The following is a 20435-nucleotide window of genomic DNA, read 5'->3' on the forward strand; positions in this document are numbered from 1 at the left end:
CCCAGGAGATCAAGGCTGCAGTGAGCTATGATTGTACCACTGCACTACAGCCTGGGCAACAGAGTGAGACCCTGTCTCTAAAAAATAAAGAAGTTCACATCCTAAAGCAAATCATAGAATCTAAAATATGTATTTTCCACGAAACATTTTTCAGTGAGACAGTTACTATTGTAATGGAATAAAAGCATTACAAACCTTCATTACAAAGAAACTTTAACGTTTCTTTATATGTATAGTGTCACTAGCCCCAAATTGTAGCTGTCAAGAACCTCCCAAAACATTTGAACTTCCTGTTTCTTTTTTTTTTTGAGACGGAGTCTCACTCTGTTGCCAGGCTGGAGTGCAGTGGCATGATCTTGGCTCACTGCAACCTCTGTCTCCCGAGTTCAAGTGATTATCTTGCCTCAGCCTCCCGAGTGGCTGGGACTACAGGTGCGTGCCAACACACCCAGCTAATTTTTGTATTTTTAGTAAAGACGGGGTTTCACCATGTTGGGCAGGATGGTCTCGATCTCCTGACCTCGTGATGCGCCTGCCTCAGCCTCCCAAGGTGCTGAGATTACAGGTGTGAGCCACTGCGCCCGGTTACTTCCTGTTTCTTTAAGATAAATTTTTGTTATATTCTATTCAGAAGGCACTCCATTCATTGCTTTTACTATTGTATTTAATCAGAAAAAAAAGTTTAGAAACAATGAATTTCACTATTTTGCTAAACAGGTAGCACAAAAACACAAAATACCTTCTTTTCTTTTTTTTTTGAGACAGAGACTCACTCTGTCGCCCAGGCTGGAGTGCAGTGGCACAATCTCGGCTCACTGCAACCTCTGCTTCCTGGGTTCAAGCGATTCTCCTGCCTCGGCCTCCTGAGTAGCTGGGACTACAGGCTTGCTTCACCACGCCCGGCTAATTTTTGTATTTTTAGTAGAGATGGGGTTTTGCCATGTTGGCCAGGCTGGTCTTGAACTCCTGACTTCAGGTTATCCACCCGCTTCAGCCTCCCAAAGTGCTGGGATTACAGGCGTGAGCCGCTGCAACCAGCCTCTTTTCAAAATATATATACAACGTGGTATTGTAATTAATATTGTCTCTGTAATAAGAATTTTGCCCAGGAGTAGCTATGACTAAAAGTTACGACCTTTTGAAATCACTAAATCAAATATTAAAAAGAATTCATCATTCCTAAATTATCCGGCATTACAAATACTTTTTACTTGTTACTAATCTTATTGCTTTCTGGAAAGACTAAAATTAGATAAAATAAACCCATGAAAACTAAGCTACATCCAAGTGGCCATATGCAATTATAGTAACAAGATACTTGGTTGCCTCACACCCATAATCAGGCTTAACATACACATCTGTAGCCAAAGTCACTTTGGGGCCCTTAGAACTCTCCTGAGTACCTGCTTTGGCCCGAAGGTGACACGGGAGCTTCTCCCCTAGGCTGACACCAGAGATTGGGGTTGGAATTCCTGAGACAAGCAGGGCTGTCTGGCCCATTTGGCTGTATTCATCCCTTAGTCTATTCAGAATGGTTGAGGTATCTGAGTCAAAAGACCCAGCTGACTATCCCAGTCTAACCCCTGTGAAGACACACCACTGAAGAACTGGAGAGGAAGAGGGGTACTACCACTATTCTGTTTTTTCTGTCATTCTGACTTAAAAACAGGGAAACACCACTCACCAGTTACTATGGACCTGTCTTCACTGTTAAGAAATGATGGCCATGACAGTTTCTTAAGAAAATATTTTTATGGTATGATATAAAATAACTAACGTTACTTAATTCTCCCATAACTAGGTCACCAAATAAGTATCCACACTGTGGATAACAGGAAACAATGGTGATTTCCAATCTTTCTATTTTATAGGGCTTTCATTAATGTTCAAAACAATTACCAGTGAGGATTTCCTGAAGAAGTACAGATTTCTGTCAACTTTCACCCTACATACTATATTCCAATAGTATTAGCTGAATGATTCTGGATAATTTTATATAATCTCAAGTCTTTAGTCTTGAGAATTTAAGGGCTTTAATATTGCTTCCTAGCCTAGTATAACCAAGCAAAAGATTACTAACTCTCAAAACACATTGAATGATAAGACTTTTAATTTAGTAGACTTAATAGGCAAAGTCCCTATGAGTAGGCAAATCTGCATGTTGAGTTTTTTTCCAGGTTCAGTTTTAGGTTCACTATCTCTCTCTTTGATGAACACTGCACAAAGTTATCTGTATTAGAGCTCCTTAAAGAAAGAGTACAAATTGTTTACGACTAGTTTTTTCATATACACAAAAAAGCACAATTATAATTTCTGTCCCACTCAGAAATTAATGGCAAACCCATAGTAACCTAATAAAGCTATTTTAATAAGTGCTAAATAATTCTTTTATCTATATTCTTTTTTTTTTTGAGACGGAGTCTCGCTCTGTCGCCCAGGCTGGAGTGCAGTGACGCAATCTCGGCTCACTGCAAGCTCCGCCTCCCAGGTTCACGCCATTCTCCTGCCTCAGCCTCTCCGAGTAGCTGGGACTACAGGCGCCCGCCACCACGCCTGGCTAATTTTTTTGTATTTTTAGTAGAGACGGGGTTTCATCGTGGTCTCAATCTCCTGACCTCGTGATCCGCCCGCCTCGGCCTCCCAAAGTGCTGGGATTACAAGCGTGAGCCACCGCGCCTGGCCTTATCTATATTCTTATATTGATCAAATTATTTACATGCTCTTTAAAAATCTTTTATGAACTGAAAGCTATAACTCTCTCTCTTGAAGTCTGTCTGCATCACATAAGTATTGATCAGTCTTGGATGATTCATTCATAGCTGCCTGTCTTCGTTGAGTGGTCTTCACAAATCTCAGCAGATTGATGATGGCAGCAGGTGTTACTCCAGGTATGCGACTAGCAGCCCCGATCTAAGAATCAATACCACAAGAGAAACTAAGTGAGCTATGCTATGTCAAATCAAATCTATTTTCCTCCAAATAACAATCTGTATAGTATAGTTTGTACAATATTTTCTTAATTATTATTTTGATGTATTATCTTAATGTATTTCCTTGTAAAGTAGATAAAGGAAATATTATTATTTATGTCTTCATTTTACAAATGGGAAACTGAAGCACAGAAATGTTAAAATAGCTTGTGCAAGATTACATAACTAATAGATGTTAGAGTATCTACTTTTTCATCCCATTAAACTAAGAAAAACTGTAATCAAGTTCCTTTCTTCAAATATAGGTCCGCAGTCCCTTATTTGAAATTCTTGAGGCCAGCCTGGGCAAAATAGTGGGACTCTGTCTCTACAGAAAATAAAAAAAAATTAAGTTAGCATGGTGGTGCACACTTGTAGTACTAGCCTCTCAGAAAACAAAGGTGGGAGGATCACTTGAGCCTGGGAGGTCAAGAATGCAGTGAGCTGTGATTATGCCACTGCACTCCAGCCTGGGTGACAGAGTAAGCCCCTCTCTCAAAAAAAAAAAAAATGAAATGAAATCCTTGAGGCCATATGTTTTTGTAATAAGATATATATAATCCGGCTGGGCGTGGTGGCTCACGCTTGTAATCCCAGCACTTCGGGAGGCCGAGGCGGGCGGATCACGAGGTCAGGAGATTGAGACCACGGTGAAACCCCGTCTCTACTAAAAATACAAAAAATTAGCCCGGCGTGGTGGCGGGCACCTGTAGTCCCAGCTACTCGGAGAGGCTGAGGCAGGAGAATGGTGTGAACCCGGGAGGCGGAGCTTGCAGTGAGCCGAGATAGCGCCACTGCACTCCAGCCTGGGCGACAGAGCAAGACTCTGTCTCCAAAAAAAAAAAAAAAAAAAAGATATATATAATCCTTGAGGTGGTACATAATGTAACAGTAGTGTGTGGGGCAGCACCCCACATTTTTAATCCTATTAATATTTCTGCATTGTATTTTTACAGTGAAAGGTATGAATATTCACTCTAAACAGTATAAAAACCATATAGCCTCTTTTGAGCTGAGCTCAGTTTTGCTACCAAATGAGCTTCTGGCAAACTTCTGCCAGAGCCTTTTGTATTATGGAATTGTGGGCAAGGGGTTCTGAACTCCTATGACCAGTGCTGTCCAACTGAACTTTCTATGATGATGGAAATCTTCTATAACATGTGCACTGCAATAATGCAGTGTCCAATATGGTAGCCACTAGTCATATGTGGCTACTGGGCACTTGAAATGTGGCTAGTAATACTAAGGAGATGAATTTTACATTTTATTTAATTTTTTTCTTTTTCTTTCTTTTTTTTTTTTTTTTGAGACAGGGTCTCACTCTGTCACCCAGGCTGGGGTGTAGTGGTACAATCATGACTTGCTGCAGCCTCTACCTCCTGGGCTCAAGCGATCCTCCCACCTCAGCCTCCCTAGTAGCTGGGACTATAGGTGCGTGCCACTGCACCTGGCCTATTTAATTAATGTAAAACCATAATTGGCGAGTGGCTATCATGTTGGACAGTGTGGCAGTATAGCCTATGATTATCCATACAAACATAACCTGAAATCAATAGGAAGGGACAAAGTCATAAAATTTAAGGCTTATTTTCCTGGTTTCCATGATGACTGTTGCTACGAATACCATCTTATATTAATGAAATCACTCCTCCCTGTAAAAATAGTTTTTTTCAAATTTTTCTACAGTCTATATTTTTGTAATATGCCCCTTTATTTTATGAACCACTACTAAAAAAAAAAAATGCCCATTAAACTGTGACACACCATCAATTTTTGAGATATTAAAGATGCAATTGGCCATGCGTGGTGGCTCACGCCTGTAATCCCAGGACTTTGGGAGGCCAAGGTGGGCGGATCATGAGGTCAGGAGATCGAGACCATCCCAGCCAACATGGTGAAACCCCGTCTCTGCTAAAAGTACAAAAAAAAATTAGCCAAGTGTGGTGGCAGGCACCTGTAGTCCCAGCTACTTGGGAGGCTGAGGTAGGGGAATCACTTGAACCCAGGAGGCAGAGGTTGCAGTGAGCCAAGATCGTTCCACTGCACTCCAGCCTGGTGACAGAGTGAGACTCCATTTCAAAAAAAAAAAGATGCAATTTCAGAGATGTTAAAATGTGGAGAAAAGTGTATCTCAGAATCAGTAAGTACAGTTTATCAGTCTTTAAACATTTATTAGAAGCCCAAAACTAATTACTATATAGTAAATTAAAGGTTTGTTTACACAAAGGAACACGCATACACCCTCTCACAATTAGTCTGAAGCATGTGGTGGGGGCACTTTTTGGCTCCCCTCTTTCTCCCATTAGTTCCCAAGGCAACACTATGGAACTCCTAGGGAGGACTCCAAGTAGTGACTTGAAAACCACGAATATGAGTTATATTTTAACCTAGTATGGTTTCCTTTAAGCCATACACATGCACTATCTTGCATAGTTTGCTCTGATGCTTTATCACATGGTTGGGACTAGAGAATAGTTCCAATCAAACCAATTCTTGACTTCCAGTTATTTAGTTAAAGTTAAGCTTTATCATCTCTCATACAAACATACCAACATCTGTCTTAGAAACATAAGAAAAACATCTGAGGTCAAGTTTCTTTTTTTTTTTTTTTTTTTTGAGACGGAGTCTTTCTCTGTCCCCCAGGCTGGAGTGCAGTGGCGTGATCTCGGCTCACTGCAAGCTCCGCCTCCCGGGTTCACGCCATTCTCCTGCCTCAGCCTCCCGAGTAGCTGGGACTACAGGCGCCCGCCAACACGCCCGGGTAATTTTTTTGTATTTTTTTTTAGTAGAGACGGGGTTTCACCGTGTTAGCCAGGATGGTCTCGATCTCCTGACCTTGTGATCCGCCCGCCTCGGCCTCCCAAAGTGCTGGGATTACAGGCTTGAGCCACCGCGCCCGGCCTTTTTTTTTTTTTTTTTGAGACAGGGTCTCGCTCTGTTTCCCAGGCTGGAGTGCAGTGGTGCAATCATGGCTCACTGCAGCCTCAGTGTCTTGGGCTCAGGTATCTGCCACCTCAGCCTCCCGAGTAGCTGGCACTGCAGGTGCATGCCACCATGCCCAGCTAAGTTTTGTATTTTTGTAGAGATGGGGTCTTGCTGTGTTGCCCAGGCTGGAAGTTTCTTATTACTAAATAAAACATTAGTTATATGGCCATTGTAACCCCAGGTTTAAAAAATTAAAGCACTGAATCTTTATCTATAACTTGTTTCTATTCCCCTGCCTATTTTCTTACCGTCTGTGGACGACTAAAATGTAGTTTCTCTCGAACTTCATGGGACAAAGACACATCCCTGATAGTCAAATAATCTAGGTCTTTTGGCAGTTGGAGAGCTTCATCTTGCTGAACTTCCTTTATTTCTTGTAGCTGATGGAACAACACTGATTCATAAGTGGCTGGTGAACAAAATCAGAATCATGTTATAGTACCCAGATTATATTATACTAACAACTTACATTTATGTAGCCTCTTACAATTTACAAAAAGCTTTTGTGTACATCATCTCATTCAACACTCACTTCATGTGATGGGTTGGGTAGGCGTTCCCTTTTACATAGGAGGAAACTGAAGCTAAGATAAATGGAGTGTCTTGCATATTAACTACAACATTCTGTCTAGTAGTTTAGTGCATGTCCTTTTCAAATATCTGGAAAATTAAAAGTAAAAAAAGAATTTGTGGCCAGGCATGGTGGCTCATGCCTGTAATACTAACACTTTGGGAGGCCGAGGCGGGTGGATAGTCTGAGCTCAGGAGTTCAAGACCAGCATGGGGAACGTCGTGAAATGCCATCTCTACTAAAAATATAAAAAATTAGCCAGGCATGGTGGCATCCACCTGTAATCCCAGCTACTTGGGAGGCTAAGACAGGAGAATTGCTTGAACCCGGGAGGCAGAGGTTGCAGTGAGCCGATATAGCGCTACTGCACTCCAGCCAGGGCGACAGAGCGAGACTCCATCTCAAAAAAAAAAAAAAAAAAAAAAAAGAATTTGCTTCCGCTGTCAGTGCAAATCTTAGTTGGAACATTTTTCTCAACAGGCTGTGAGGTTAAATTTTATATCCTAGAGATAAGCTATTTCTCTTTTTTTGAGACGGAGTCTTGCTTGTTGCCTAGGCTGGAGTGCAGTGGCGCAATCTCGGCTCACTGCAACCTCCACGTCCCAGGTTCAAGCAATTTCTCCTGCCTCAGCCTCCTGAGTAGCTGGGATTATAGACGTGCACCACCATGCCCGGATAATCTTTGTATTTTTAGTAGAGATGGGGTTTCGCCATGTTGGCCAGGCTGGTCTCGAACTCCTGACCTCATGATCCACCCACCTTGGCCTCCCAAAGTGCTGGGATTATAGGCATGAGCCACCATACCCGGCCGAGATAAGCTACTTCTCTAAGAAAATGGTTTTTTGAATTATCTTCATATAGAGCTATAAATTTTAAAAGTAAAGCTTCTTGGTTGACAAAACATAATTTAAATAATTTAGTTAAGGGATTGTTCAAAAGTGATGTTAGGAAGATAATTCAGCAATTATTTTGTTTAAAGCATTCTGCTCTTAGAAAATTAAATTAAAATTCTGTTTTAAAACCTAAATTGAGGTGCTTATTCTGTCCTGTTCAAGAAAGGGAGTCCTCTGAGGTTTTGGTAGCATCTTCCATCACTTGACTGGCAGCCAGAACATCTCATCTCTGTGTCTGACTCCAACAATGAATTACCCTCTGACTATGCGCACATCATCATCATTTTGGGACTTAGCTTCTTTTTCTAGAAATTGCCAGGGCTGGCCCAGATGACTACTGAGGGTCTTTACGGCAACAAAGAATAGTTGTGAAGTACACAGGATTTGCAATCAGACAAGGTAGGTTCCAGCTCCAGCTCTGCCACTCACCAACTGTGTGATCTTGGGCAATTACCACTTACCTGTAAAATTGGGACAACAATCCTAATATCTGTCCTTCACAGGGCAGTTCTAAGTATCAAATGAAATAATGCATGTAAATAGCTTATATAATATTGTAATATAATAAATTAGTACAGCAAATTGTAATATAATGTTATGATTCATGAATAGACTCTTCAAGGTATCATGGAATACATGAGGTAATGCATATGCTAAAGGTATATAAGGGTATAATGTTATATATATTCACATATAACAAAACAAGAGAGAGAATACAAAGAATCTGACACTGATTTATGCCCTCAAGAAATGTTTTGTCTGCTGGAGGGATTCAGGTAGCAATCTGAAAACCACTGATACATGTTATATTTCAATCCAGTATAGTTTTTTTTTTTTAAGCCATGATAGTTATGAGAGTCTTTATATATGCCAGAGTCTTTAAAGAACAAGTAAAAACAGTAGCTATTCAACGTTTGAAGTCAGGGCTTCCTATAAACAAGTTAATGATAATTTTTCTGGATTATCCTAACCTGAACCTGACGATTTATTGAACAAAGTTAAACTGCGAACCAAGTTTAAAATATATAATCACTCTTCCCCAGAGCTAACAGCCCTAAGTGTTTAATAAAGAAATTTTTATTCAATAGAGAAATTGGGATGGTAAAATAACAGGTCAACGATCCTTCTTCTACCTTAATATATTGCTAATGTTTAATCATTTGGAAGAATAATTCTAGAGTTTCTGATGAGTTTCCTTTTGTTGCTAGACTTTTGTAAACTTGTGTGGTGGAATGGTAGGTAACACTTGGGTCATCCTACAGAGACATCCAAAGCATTGTAAGGTGATAGGCCTTTGTGGAACTGAAAAAAATGCTGGCTGGGTATGGTGGCTCACGCCTGTAATCCCAACAACTTTGGGAGGCCGAAGTGGGCAGATGATCTGAGGTCAGGTGTTTGAGACCAGCCTGGCCAACATGGTGAAACACCATCTCTACTAAAAAAATACAAAAATTAGCCAGGTGTGGTGGTGCACGCCTATAGTCCCAGCTACCTGGGAGGCTGAGGCAGGAGAACGGCTTAAACCCAGGAGGCCGAGGTTGCAGTGAGTTGAGATTGCATCACTGCACTCCAGCCTGGGCGACAGGGTGACAGAGTAAGACTCTGTCTCAAAAGAAAAAAAAAAAAGGCCAGGAGCAGTGGCTCATGCCTGTAATCCCAGCACTTTGGGAGGCCGAGGCAGGTGGATCACCTGAAGTCAGGAGTTCAAGACCAGCCTGGCCAAATAGTGAAACCCTGTCTCTACTAAAAATAAAAAAATTAGCCAGGCATAGTGGCGCATGCCTGTACTCCCAGCTACTCAGGAGGCTGAGGCAGGAGAATTGTTTGAACCCAGGAGGTGGAGGTTGCAGTGAGCCAAAATCACGCCACTGGACTCCAGCCTGGGCGACAAAGTGAGACTCCGTCTCAAAAAAAAAAAAAAAAGAAAGAAAAGAAAATGCCACTGCTAGAAGGAATGCAGCATGATCACCATTCTGGCTGGTTCCCAAAGAGCACAGTCTTTTCCTGTTTGAACGGCACACCATCATCCAACTTTGTCTTCCCTTCTCACCATGTTATCCTGTTCCCTGCCTTTTTCACTACATCATTTTACACCCATGAAAAAACACCTTCTATCAAAATGCAGAAGCCAATATTATTCTCAGTATTTTCTTTTCTTTTTTTTTTAAGATGAAGTCTCGCTCTTGTTGCTTAGGCTGGAGTGCAATGGTGCGATCTCGGCTCACTGCAACCTCCGTCTCCTGGGTGCAAGCAATTCTCCGGCCTCAGCCTCCTGAGTAGCTGGGATTATAGGTGCCCGCCACCATGTTCAGCTAACTTTTTTGTATTTTTAGTAGAGATGGGGTTGCATCATGTTGGCCAGGCTAGTCTCGAACTTCTGACCTCAGGTGATCTGCCCACCTCAGCCTCCCAAAGTGCTGGGATTACAGGAGTGAGCCACTACGCCCAGCTTCAGTATTTTCATAATAAAAATTTTCATTATGAAAAACTTAAAAAAATGCAGAGCAACTACCAAAGACACCTGTGGCTTTGATGGTCTATAAACTGACCAAGAGTATTGATACAAAGTAAGTATTTGTCAATGGTAGAGTATTTCAGTATACTGTCAAAGCCAAAGATAGTATTATTTTTCTCATTATTAAAACATTAGGTGGGGAGAGTATAAAAAGAAAGTTCAGGGTTAAAAAAATATATAAACATATATATATATATATATATATATATATATATATATATATGCTGGATGCAGTGGCTCACACCTGTAATCCCAGCACTTTGGGAGGCCAAGGTGGGCAGATCACCCGAGGTCAGGAGTTTGAGACCAGCCTGGCCAACGTGATGAAACCCTGTCTCTACTAAAAATACAAAAATTTGCCGGGCCTTGTGGCGGGGCCCTGTAACCCCAGCTACTTGGGAGGCTGAGGCAGGAGAATTGCTTGAACCTGGGAGGTGTAGGTTGCAGTGAGCCAAGATTGCACCATTGCACTCCAGCCTGGGCAACAAGAGTGAAACTCCATCTCAAAAAAGAAAAAACCAAAACACACACACACACACACACACACACACACACGCACATTTCAAATAAGTGGTACTGTGGAGCCCTCCTATAAAAAATATTTATTTTTGGCCAGGTGCAGTGGCTCACGCCTGTAATCCCTGCACTTTGGGAGGCCGAGGCAGGCAGATCACCTGAGGCCAGGAGTTGGAGACCAGCCTGGCCAACATGGTGAAACCCCGTGTCCACTAAAAATACAAAAAATTAGCCAGGGCCGGGCGCGGTGGCTCACGCTTGTAATCCCAGCACTTTGGGAGGCCGAGGCGGGCGGATCACGAGGTCAGCAGATCGAGACCACGGTGAAACCCCGTCTCTACTAAAAATACAAAAAATTTAGCCGGGCGTGGTGGCGGGCGCCTGTAGTCCCAGCTACTCGGAGAGGCTGAGGCAGGAGAATGGCGCGAACCCGGGAGGCAGAGCTTGCAGTGAGCCGAGATCACGCCACTGCACTCCAGCCTGGGCGACAGAGCGAGACTCCGCTCAAAAAAAAAAAAAAAAAAAAAAAAAAATTAGCCAGGCGTGGTGGTGCATGCCTGTAATCCCAGCTACTCAAGAGGCTGAGGCAGGAGAATCACTTGAACCCGGGAGGCGGAGGTTGCAGTGAGCCAAGATCATGCCACTGCACCCCAGCCTGGGCAAGAAGAAGGAAACTCCTTCTCAAAAAAAAAAAAAAAATTAATTAAAAAAAAAATATATATATGTGTGTGTATGTATATATATATACACACACACTATATATATATTTATTTATAGGAGGACTCTGCAGTACCACTTATTTGAAATGTACATGTAAATCACCTGAAAAACATGTTTAAATATAGATTCTCAGTGGGTCTGAGGTGAAGCCTGAGAGTCTATTTCCTTTTTTTTAAATTTTTTTTTTTTTTTTAAGATGTCATCTTGCTCTGTCACCTAGGCTGGAGTACAGCGATCTTGGCTCACTGCAACCTCCACCTCCCAGCCTCAAGCAATCCTCCCACCTCTGCCTCCATAGTAGTTGGCACTACAGGCATGTACCTTCACATCCAGCTAATTTTTTGTATTTTTTTTGTAGAGACAGGGTTTTGCCATATTGGCCAGGCTGGTCCAGAATGCCCAGGCTCAAGAAATCAGCCCACCTCAGCCTCCCAAAGTGCTGGGATTATAGGCGTGAGCCACCACGCCCAGCCAAGATTCTGTATTTCTAACAAGCTTGTAGGTGTTGCAATGCTGTTAGCTGAGGACCACACTTTTGAAGAGCACAGAAGCTAACACTATGCTGGTCCAACAGTAATAATGGATCTGTTGTCTATTCATAATTTGCACAAATGATAAAGGTATGGTAAGTCAAAAATTATTTTCTACCTTCTATTTTCAGTCTTTCAGCCAGCTCTCTACATTTAGTATACTTCTTCAAGGGCTCTGGAACAGCCTTGGCTAATGAATCCATGTCAACTTCCTCATACTTCAGAACATCGAGAGCTCTGCAAATATACAAAAGTTTCATTAACATAAGGATCCATGTCATATAAGGCAGATCAAGAAAAAGATTCTTTGAAATAATATCAGATCTCGGAATAAATACCAAAAGATTATTTCTTTTCTTTCCTTTTTTTTTTTTTGAGATGGAGTCTCGCTCTGTCGCCCAGACTGGAGTGCAGTGGTGCAATCTTGGCTCACTGCAATCCCCACCTGCTGGGTTCGAGCAATTCTCCTGCCTCAGCCTCCCTAGTAGCTGGGACTATAGGCATGCGCCACCATGCCCGGCTAATTTTTTGTATTTTTAGTAGAGATGAGGTTTCACCATGCTGGCCAGGCTGGTCTCCAACTCCTGACCTTGTGATCCACTATACTGCTGGGATTACAGGCATGAGCCACTGCGCCCGGCCCCAAAAGAATATTTCTCAGTATAGTGAGCAAATGCAGCAGCATCTGCTAAACAGTAGGACCTCAATAAGACATATTATTTGATTCTCCCCAACTCCTTATCAGGAGAATTAAGTTGCTGGTAAGGGTGGCATGGCTGTAATCCATTTGTCTTTCCTTTCATATAGAATATCATCTCATAACAACGGTTTCACTGAATTCCCTAAGCACTGGAATGTACTTTACATCTAAGCCATGTTAAGTCCTACAGTCCTGTGAATTAGTCATCCTTTTGCATGCTAGAAACCAGGACAGTGATCTCCTGCTTTCTTTTACTGAACTCCCTAAGGAAGAACAAGAGGCCATTATGAGCATGTTTTAAGTCTCTGCAAAACAAACTGATAAAAATGATATACGGGTTCATAAGTCTTTTTCTTCTTCTTTTTTTTTTTTGTAGAGACAGGGTTTTGTCACGTTGCCCAGGCGATCTGCATACCTCGGCCTCCCAAAGTGCCAGGATTACATGAGTGAGCTACTGTGCCTGGCTGGTTCATAAATATTCTGTCTGATATTTTTTTTCTCCTAATTTGGTATAATCTACATGTCAACTTTTACCACATGGAAATTTTTGATAGTCACTTCTCAATTCTGCTTCTACTACCCACTCTGGATGGGCTAAAGCCTCCATGGCCAATGCCTTACCTTTCCTTGGGAGAGAAGAGCAATGTATGCAGATAGCAGGGACAATTACTAAAATTCCCAGGCAACTTACCTAGGCCAACAAAAGAACATGCCTAAGTATTAATGCACATAGATCCAGTGAGATTTCCAATAACTTAATTCACTGGCACTTGTTGAGATCAAACTAGTGAGCAAAACTTCAGCTATGTTTAGCCTTCAGAAGTGCTGGAGCTCCTATGACCACTTTAAACCCTTTTATACTGATCTCAGATCTCCCCTCTTGATATTACAAAGCCCCCACCCCCAACTTGACCCAGACTCTCTCCTAAAATGGACCTAGCTAGGTCACTTGTTGCTCTGTTAAATATTACTCACTTCATTTACATATACCTTTATTTTGTTGTAATTTATTTAGAAGGTTATTGCCATGGATTTTTTTTTTTTTTTTTTTTTAGAAATAGAAAATTTCATCCTAAAATTTGTATGGAATCACAAGGGACCCCAAATAATCAAAACAATTTTGAAAAGAGAACATGGTTAGAGGCCTTATACTTCTTGATTTCAAACATATTACAAAGCTACAGTAATCAAAACAGCATGGTACTGGCACAAAGACAGATACATAGACCAGTGGAATAGAAAACCCAGAAATAGAAAACTGGCTAGCCATATGTAGAAAGCTGAAACTGGATCCCTTCCTTACACCTTATACAAAAATTAATTCAAGATGGATTAACGACTTACATGTTAGACCTAAAACCATAAAAAACCCTAGAAGAAAACCTAGGCAACACCATTTAGGACATAGGCATGGGCAACGACTTCATGAATAAAATACCAAAAGCAATGCCAACAAACACCAATATTGACAAATAGGATCTAATTAAACTGAAGAGCTTATGCACAGCAAAAGAAACTACCATCAGAGTGAACAGGCAACCTACAGAATGGGAGAAAATTTTTACAATCTACCCATCTGACAAAGGGCTAATATCCAGCATCTATAAAGAACTTAAACAAATTTACGAGAAAAAATCAAACAACCCCATCAAAAAGTGGGCAAAGGATATGAACAGACACTTCTCAAAAGAAGACATTTATGCAGCCAACAGGCACATGAAAAAATGCTCATCATCACTGGCCATCAGAGAAATGCAAATCAAAACCACAATGAGATACCATCTCACACCAGTTAGAATGGTGATCATTAAAAAGTCAGGAAACAACAGGTGCTGGAGAGGATGTGGAGAAATAGGAACACTTTTACACTGTTGGTGGGACTGTAAACTAGTTTAACCATTGTGGAAGTCAGTGTGGTGATTCCTCAAGGATCTAGAACCAGAAATACCATTTGACCCAGCCATTCCATTACTGGGTATATACCCAAAGGATTATAAATCATGCTGCTATAAAGACACATGCACATGTATGTTTATTGTGGCACTATTCACAATAGCAAAGACTTGGAACCAACCCAAATGTCCATCAATGATAGACTGGATTAAGAAAATGTGGCACATATACACCATGGAATACTATGCAGCCATAAAAAAAGGATAAGTTCATGTCCTTTGTAGGGACATGGATGAAGCTGGAAACCATCATTCTGAGCAAACTATCGCAAGGACAGAAAACCAAACATTGCATGTTCTCACTCATAGGTCGGAATTGAACAATGAGAACACTTGGACACAGGAAGGGGAACATCACACGCTGGGGCCTGTTGTGGGGTGGGGGGAGGGGGGAGGGACAGCATTAGGAGATATACCTAATGTAAATGTCGAGTTAACAGGTGCAGCACACCAACATGGCACATGTATACATATGTAACAAACCTGCACGTTGTGCACATGTACCCTAGAACTTAAAAGTATAATAATAAAAAAAAAAAAGCAAAAAAGAAAACCCAGAAATAAACCCTCACTATATAATCAAATGATTTTGACAAGCACACCAAGACCACTCAATGGGGGTCTCTTCGACAAATAATGTTGAGAAAGCTGGATATTGAAATAGCAAAAGAATTAAGTTGGACCCTTACCTTATGTCATATACAAAAATCAACACCATATGGATTAAAGACCTAAGGAAAGGCCTTAAGCTATAAAACTTCTAGAAGAAAACATACAGGAAAAGCTTCATGACATTAGCTTTGCCAGTGATTTCTTGGCTGACACCAAAAGCACAAGAAACAAAAGCAAAAGTAGACAAATGGAACTAGATCCATTTTGGTGGTGGTGTTTTTTTTTAAGACGGAGTCTTGCTCTGTCATCCAGGCTGGAGTGCAGTGGCATGATCTGTGCTCACTGCAACCTCCATCTCCCGGGTTCAAGCAATTCTCGTGCTTCAGCCCCCTCAGTAGCTGGGACTACAGGCATGTGCCACCATGCGTGGCTAATTTTTTTTTTCTTTTTGTATTTTTAGTAGAGATGAGGTTTTGCCACACTGGCCAGGCTGGTCTTGAACTTCTGACCTCAGGTAATCTGCTTGCCTCAGCCTCCCAAGTGCTGAAATTACAGGCACAAGCTACCGTGCCCAGCCTACATTAAATTTTTTAAAAATGTACATCAAAGAATACAAACAACAGAGTGAAAACACAATCCACAGAATGGGAGAAAATACTTGCAAATCATATATCTGAAATGGGGTTAATATCCAGAATACATAAAGAACTACAATTCAACAATAAAAAAATCTGGCGAGGCATGGTGACTACGTCTGTAATCCTAGTGCTTTGGGAGGCCAAGGTGGGAGAGTTAATTGTGGCCAGGAGTTTAAGACCAACCTTGGCAACACAGCAAGATCCTGTCTCTACAAGAAATAAAAATCTAGCTGGATGTGGTGATGTGCATCTGCAGTCCTAGCTACTTAGGAGGCTGAGGTGGGAGGATCACCTGAGTCATGGAGCTTGAGGCTGCAGTGAGCTATGATTGTACCACTGCACTCCACCCTGGGTGACAGAGGGAGACCCTGTCTCTAGAAAAAAAAACTAAACAACTGATTAAAAAAATGGGCAAAGAATTTGAATAGATACTTCTCCAATGATATAAAAATAGCTAACAAGCACATGAAAAGATGCTCAACATCCACTAATTATCAAAGAAAAAAAATCAAAGCCACAATGAGATATCACCTCACATCCATTAGGATGGCTACTATCAAAAAACAGAAGATGACAACTGTTGGTGAGTATGTGGAGAAATGGGAAATCTTGTGCACTATTGAAGGGATTGTAAAATGATGCGATCATGATTGAAAACAGTTCCTCAAAAAATTAAAACTAGAACTACTGCCAGTTGTGGTGGTGTGAGCATGTAGTCTCAGCTACTCGGGAGGCTGAGGTGGGAGGATCGCTTGAGCCCAGGAGTTCTGGACTGTAGTGCACTATGCTGATTGGGTCTCCACACTAAGTTCAGCTTTAATATGGTGACCTCCCAGGAGCGGGGGATTACCAGGTTGCCTAAGAAGGGGTGAGCCAGCCCAGGTCAGCCAAAACTCCTGTGCTGATCAGTAGTGGGATCTGTGCCTGTGAAAAGCCACTGCACTCCAGCCTGGGAAACATAGCGAGGTCCTGTCTCCAAAAAAAAAAAAAAAAAACTAAGAAAAAAAAAAACCCACAAAGACCTAGAACTACCACATGATGCTCTGGGTATACATTCAAAAAAATTGAAAGCAGAGGCCAGGTGTGGTGGGTCATGCCTGTAATCCCAGCATTCTGGGAGGCCGAGGCAAGTGGTCAGGAGTTCGAGACCAGCCTAGCCAACATGGCAAAACCCCATCTTTACTAAAAATACAAAAAGTAGCTAGGTGTGGTGGTGGGTGCCTGTAATCCCAGCCACTTGGGAGGCTGCGGCACAATAGCTGCAACCCGGGGGCAAAGGTTGTAGTGAGCAGAAATCGTGCCACTCCAACCTGAGTGACAGAGTGAGATGGTCTCAAAAAAAAAAAAAAAACAAATTGAAAGCAGGGTCTTGAAGATATCTTTGTATACCCATGTACATAGCAGCACCAACATGTACATTAACATTTACATTTACAATAAGGTGAAAGCAACTCAAGTGTCCATCAACAGATGAATGGGTAAACACAATGTGGTATATACATAAAATGGAATATCATTCAACCTTAAAAAGGAATAAAATCCTGTTACATGTTACAAGGTAGATGAACCCTGAGGACATTTATTATTATTATTATTGAGAATGGGTCTTGCTCTGTCACCCCGGCTGGAGGGCAGTGGCACAAATCCAGCTTATTGCAGCCTCGACCTCCTGGGTTCAAGGGATCCTCCCACCTTAGCCTCCCAAAGTGCTGGGATTCCAGGCATGAGCCACCATGCCTGGTCGTGAGGACACTATGTTACATGAAATAAGCCAGTCACAAAAACACATACTGTATGAGTCTTTTTTTTTTTTTTTGAGAGAAGTCTCACTCTTGTCCCCCAGGTTTGAGTGCAATGGCTTGATCTCAGCTCACTGCAACCTCTGCTTCCCAGGTTCAAACGATTCTCCTGCCTCTGCCTCCCAAGTAGCTGGGATTAAGGTGCCTGCCACCACGCCCGGCTAACTTTTGTATTTTTTAGTAGAGACGAGGTTTCACCATGTTGGCCAGGCTGGTTTTGAACTCCTAACTTCAGGTGATCCGCCCGCCTCAGCTTCCCAAAGTGCTGGGATTACAGGCGTGAGCCACCGCGCCCAGCAACATACTGTATGATTCTAGTCAAATCCATAGAAACAGAGTAGAATGGGGTTACCAGGGGCTGGGGGAAGGAGAGAAAGGGGGAGTTACTGTCTAATGGGTATAGTGTTTGAGTTTTGCAAGATGAAAAAGTCCTGGAGATCTATTTTGCAACCATATGAATATACTTAAACTACTGAAGTGTACACTTACAAATAGTTAAGATGGTAATTATGTTCTTTTTTGGGGGATTATGTCTATAATCCCAGCACTTTGGGAGGCAGAGGTAGGAGGATCACCTGAGCACCAGAATTCGAGATAGTTTTAAAATAATCTGTTCACAAGGCTTTGAGCTATTCTCAACTCCAAACTTCAAGACCTGCTTTGAATCAAGCCTAAGCCTCAGAGTACAGAGCTCTGGCAAAGAATGGTAAGTTGGCATACTTCAACAAAGCCAGGAGGGAATTTCTGAGCTACCTAACACATTTCTCTGTAATCCTGACAGAAAATGTGTGTGTATGTGTTATGCACAGGTGCACATGTACATGCATTTGTGTATCTCTTCTGTTAAATGCCTATTCAGAGTCAGGTTTAACTGGTCAGCGCTTACTACATAGTCTGGCATGTATGCAGCAAGTGTATTTTTAACCAGATTTTAAAATCTTTTTAGCTTTATATGTCTGGGCATTGATCAAGTGAGTTCATTAAGAAAGGCTAAGGCCGGGTGCAGTGGCTCACGCCTGTAATCCCAGCACTTTGGGAGGCCGAGGCAGGCAGATCACGAGGTAAGGAGATTGAGACCATCCTGGCTAACAGGGTGAAACCCTGTCTCTACTAAAAATACAAACAAAAATTAGCCAGGCATGGTGGCAAGCACCTGTAGTCCCAGCTACTCAGGAGGCTGAGGCAGGAGAATCACTTGAACCCAGGAGGCAGAGGTTGCAGTCAGCCAAGATTGTGCCACTGCACTCCAGCCTGGGTGACAGAGTGAGACTCCGTCTCAAAAAAAAAAAAAAAAAGAAAGGCTAAGCAGTAGAGTGCAAATATTCTCAAATCAAATAAAATATGTAGACTGATTCCTCCTGAAGGGAAATATGCCTGAATTAAAAAGGAATCTGGCCAAATTACCTTTTTAAACTGACCTTTTTAAAAAAAAATCCATCTAAACAAAATGGCTACTCGTGGGATTGGTATGGTAAAAACATAGCTGATATGTTTTCATTGTTCATTTGTTCATCTTTTATTCATCAGTTAGCATCTGAAACTGTTGAAAACGATCACTTCCTACACTCTCAGTATTCCTCAATACACATTAGTCACATTCAGTGCAAGTTCCTATTACATGAATTAGTGTAATATTTGTTATAAAAGAAAGCATAGTGTTGGCCAGGCGCGGTGGCTCACGCCTGTAATCCCAGAACTTTGGGAGGCCAAGGCAGGCGGGTCACGAGGTCAGGAGATCGAGACCATCCTGGCTAACACGGTGAAACCCCGTCTCTACTAAAAACACAAAAAATTAGCTGGGCGAGGTGGCGGGTGCCTGTAGTCCCAGCTACTCGGGAGGCTGAGGCAGGAGAATGGCATGAACCCTGGGGAGTGGAGCCTGCAGTGAGCTGAAATTGCGCCACTGCACTCCAGCCTGGGCGACAGCAAGACTCCGTCTCAAAAAAAAAAAAAAAGAAAGCATAGTGTTATATAAATTTTTTTTTTTTTGTTACAGAGACTTGCTGTGTCATGCAGGCTGGAGTGCAGTGGTGTGATTTCGGCTCACTGCAACTTCTGCCTTCTAGGTTCAAGTGATTCTCCTCCCTCAGCCTCTTGAATAGCTGAGATTACAGGTGTGCTCCACCATGCCTGGCTAATTTTTGTATTTTTAGTAGAGACAGGGTTTTGCCATGTCTGGTCTTGACTTCTGGCCTCAAGTGATCCGCCCCACCTCAGCCTCCCAAAACAATGGGATTACAGGCATGAGCCACTATGCCTGGCCTGTTACAAATTCTTTGTCCAACTTTTGAAATAATGTGAACCCTCCTAAATTTAGCCTGCCTGCCTTCCTTCCTTCCTTCCTTCCTTCCTTCCTTCCTTCCTTCCTTCCTTCCTTCCTTCCCTCCCTCCCTCCCTCCCTCCCTCCCTCCCTCCCTCCCTCCCTCCCTCCCTTCTTTCTTTCTTTCTTTCTTTCTTTCTTTCTTTCTTTCTTTCTTTCTCTTTCTTCTTTTCCCTCTCTGGCCCAGGCTGCAATCTACTCGGCTTGCTGCTGCCCGCGCCGCCGACTGCCTGGGTCTGCCGGCGCGCACCACCGCTGCCTGCCTTTTCTCCTTTGGATGCAGGCACGCGTTCGCCATCTTGGCCACGCTGGTCGCCAGCTCCTGACGCCGAGTGCTCTGCCCGCCTCAGCCTCCCGAGGTACTGGGACTACAGACGGAGTCTCGCTCACCCAGTGCTCAGTGTTGCCCAGGCTGGAGTGCGGTGGCGTGGTCTGGCCTCGCGGCAGCCTCTAACCCCCGGCCGCCTGCCTTGGCCTACCAGGGTGCTGGGATTGCAGCCCCTGCCCGGCCGCCGCCACATCTGGAAGGTGGGGAGCGCCTCTGCCCGGCCGCCCCGTCTGGGAGGTGAGGAGCACCTCTGCCTGGCCGCCCCGTATGGGAAGTGAGGAGCGCCTCTGCCCGACCGCCCCGTCTGGGAAGTGAGGAGCGCCTCTGCCCGGCCACCCACCGTCTGGGAAGTGAGGAGCGCCTCTGCCCGGCCACCCACCGTCTGGG

At 42.9% G+C, this 20435-nt stretch overlaps 1 protein-coding gene across 5 annotated transcripts in view; it reads right to left on the bottom strand.

Annotated features, from left to right (window-relative positions):
• Window positions 1-646: 646 nt before the first annotated feature.
• MTO1 (mitochondrial tRNA translation optimization 1) overlaps window positions 647-20435 on the bottom strand; it is a 46871-nt gene continuing 27082 nt past the window's right edge. For 4 of the 5 annotated variants that reach the window (XM_055256087.2, XM_063629939.1, XM_063629934.1 and 1 more), the window contains 3 exons: window positions 11818-11936; window positions 6203-6363; window positions 647-2910 (listed from right to left, as the gene is read on the bottom strand). In XM_055256087.2, the coding sequence (XP_055112062.1) occupies window positions 2749-2910; window positions 6203-6363; window positions 11818-11936 (442 nt within the window). In that variant the 3' untranslated portion in view covers window positions 647-2748. Of the gene's footprint in view, window positions 2911-6202; window positions 6364-7879; window positions 7929-11817; window positions 11937-20435 lie in introns of those variants that run through there. The other variant, XM_063629943.1, reaches the window with a different exon arrangement.

Source organism: Symphalangus syndactylus, chromosome 2 (genome assembly GCF_028878055.3).
Source record: "Symphalangus syndactylus isolate Jambi chromosome 2, NHGRI_mSymSyn1-v2.1_pri, whole genome shotgun sequence".
In the NCBI taxonomy this organism is placed as follows: domain Eukaryota; kingdom Metazoa; phylum Chordata; class Mammalia; order Primates; family Hylobatidae; genus Symphalangus; species Symphalangus syndactylus.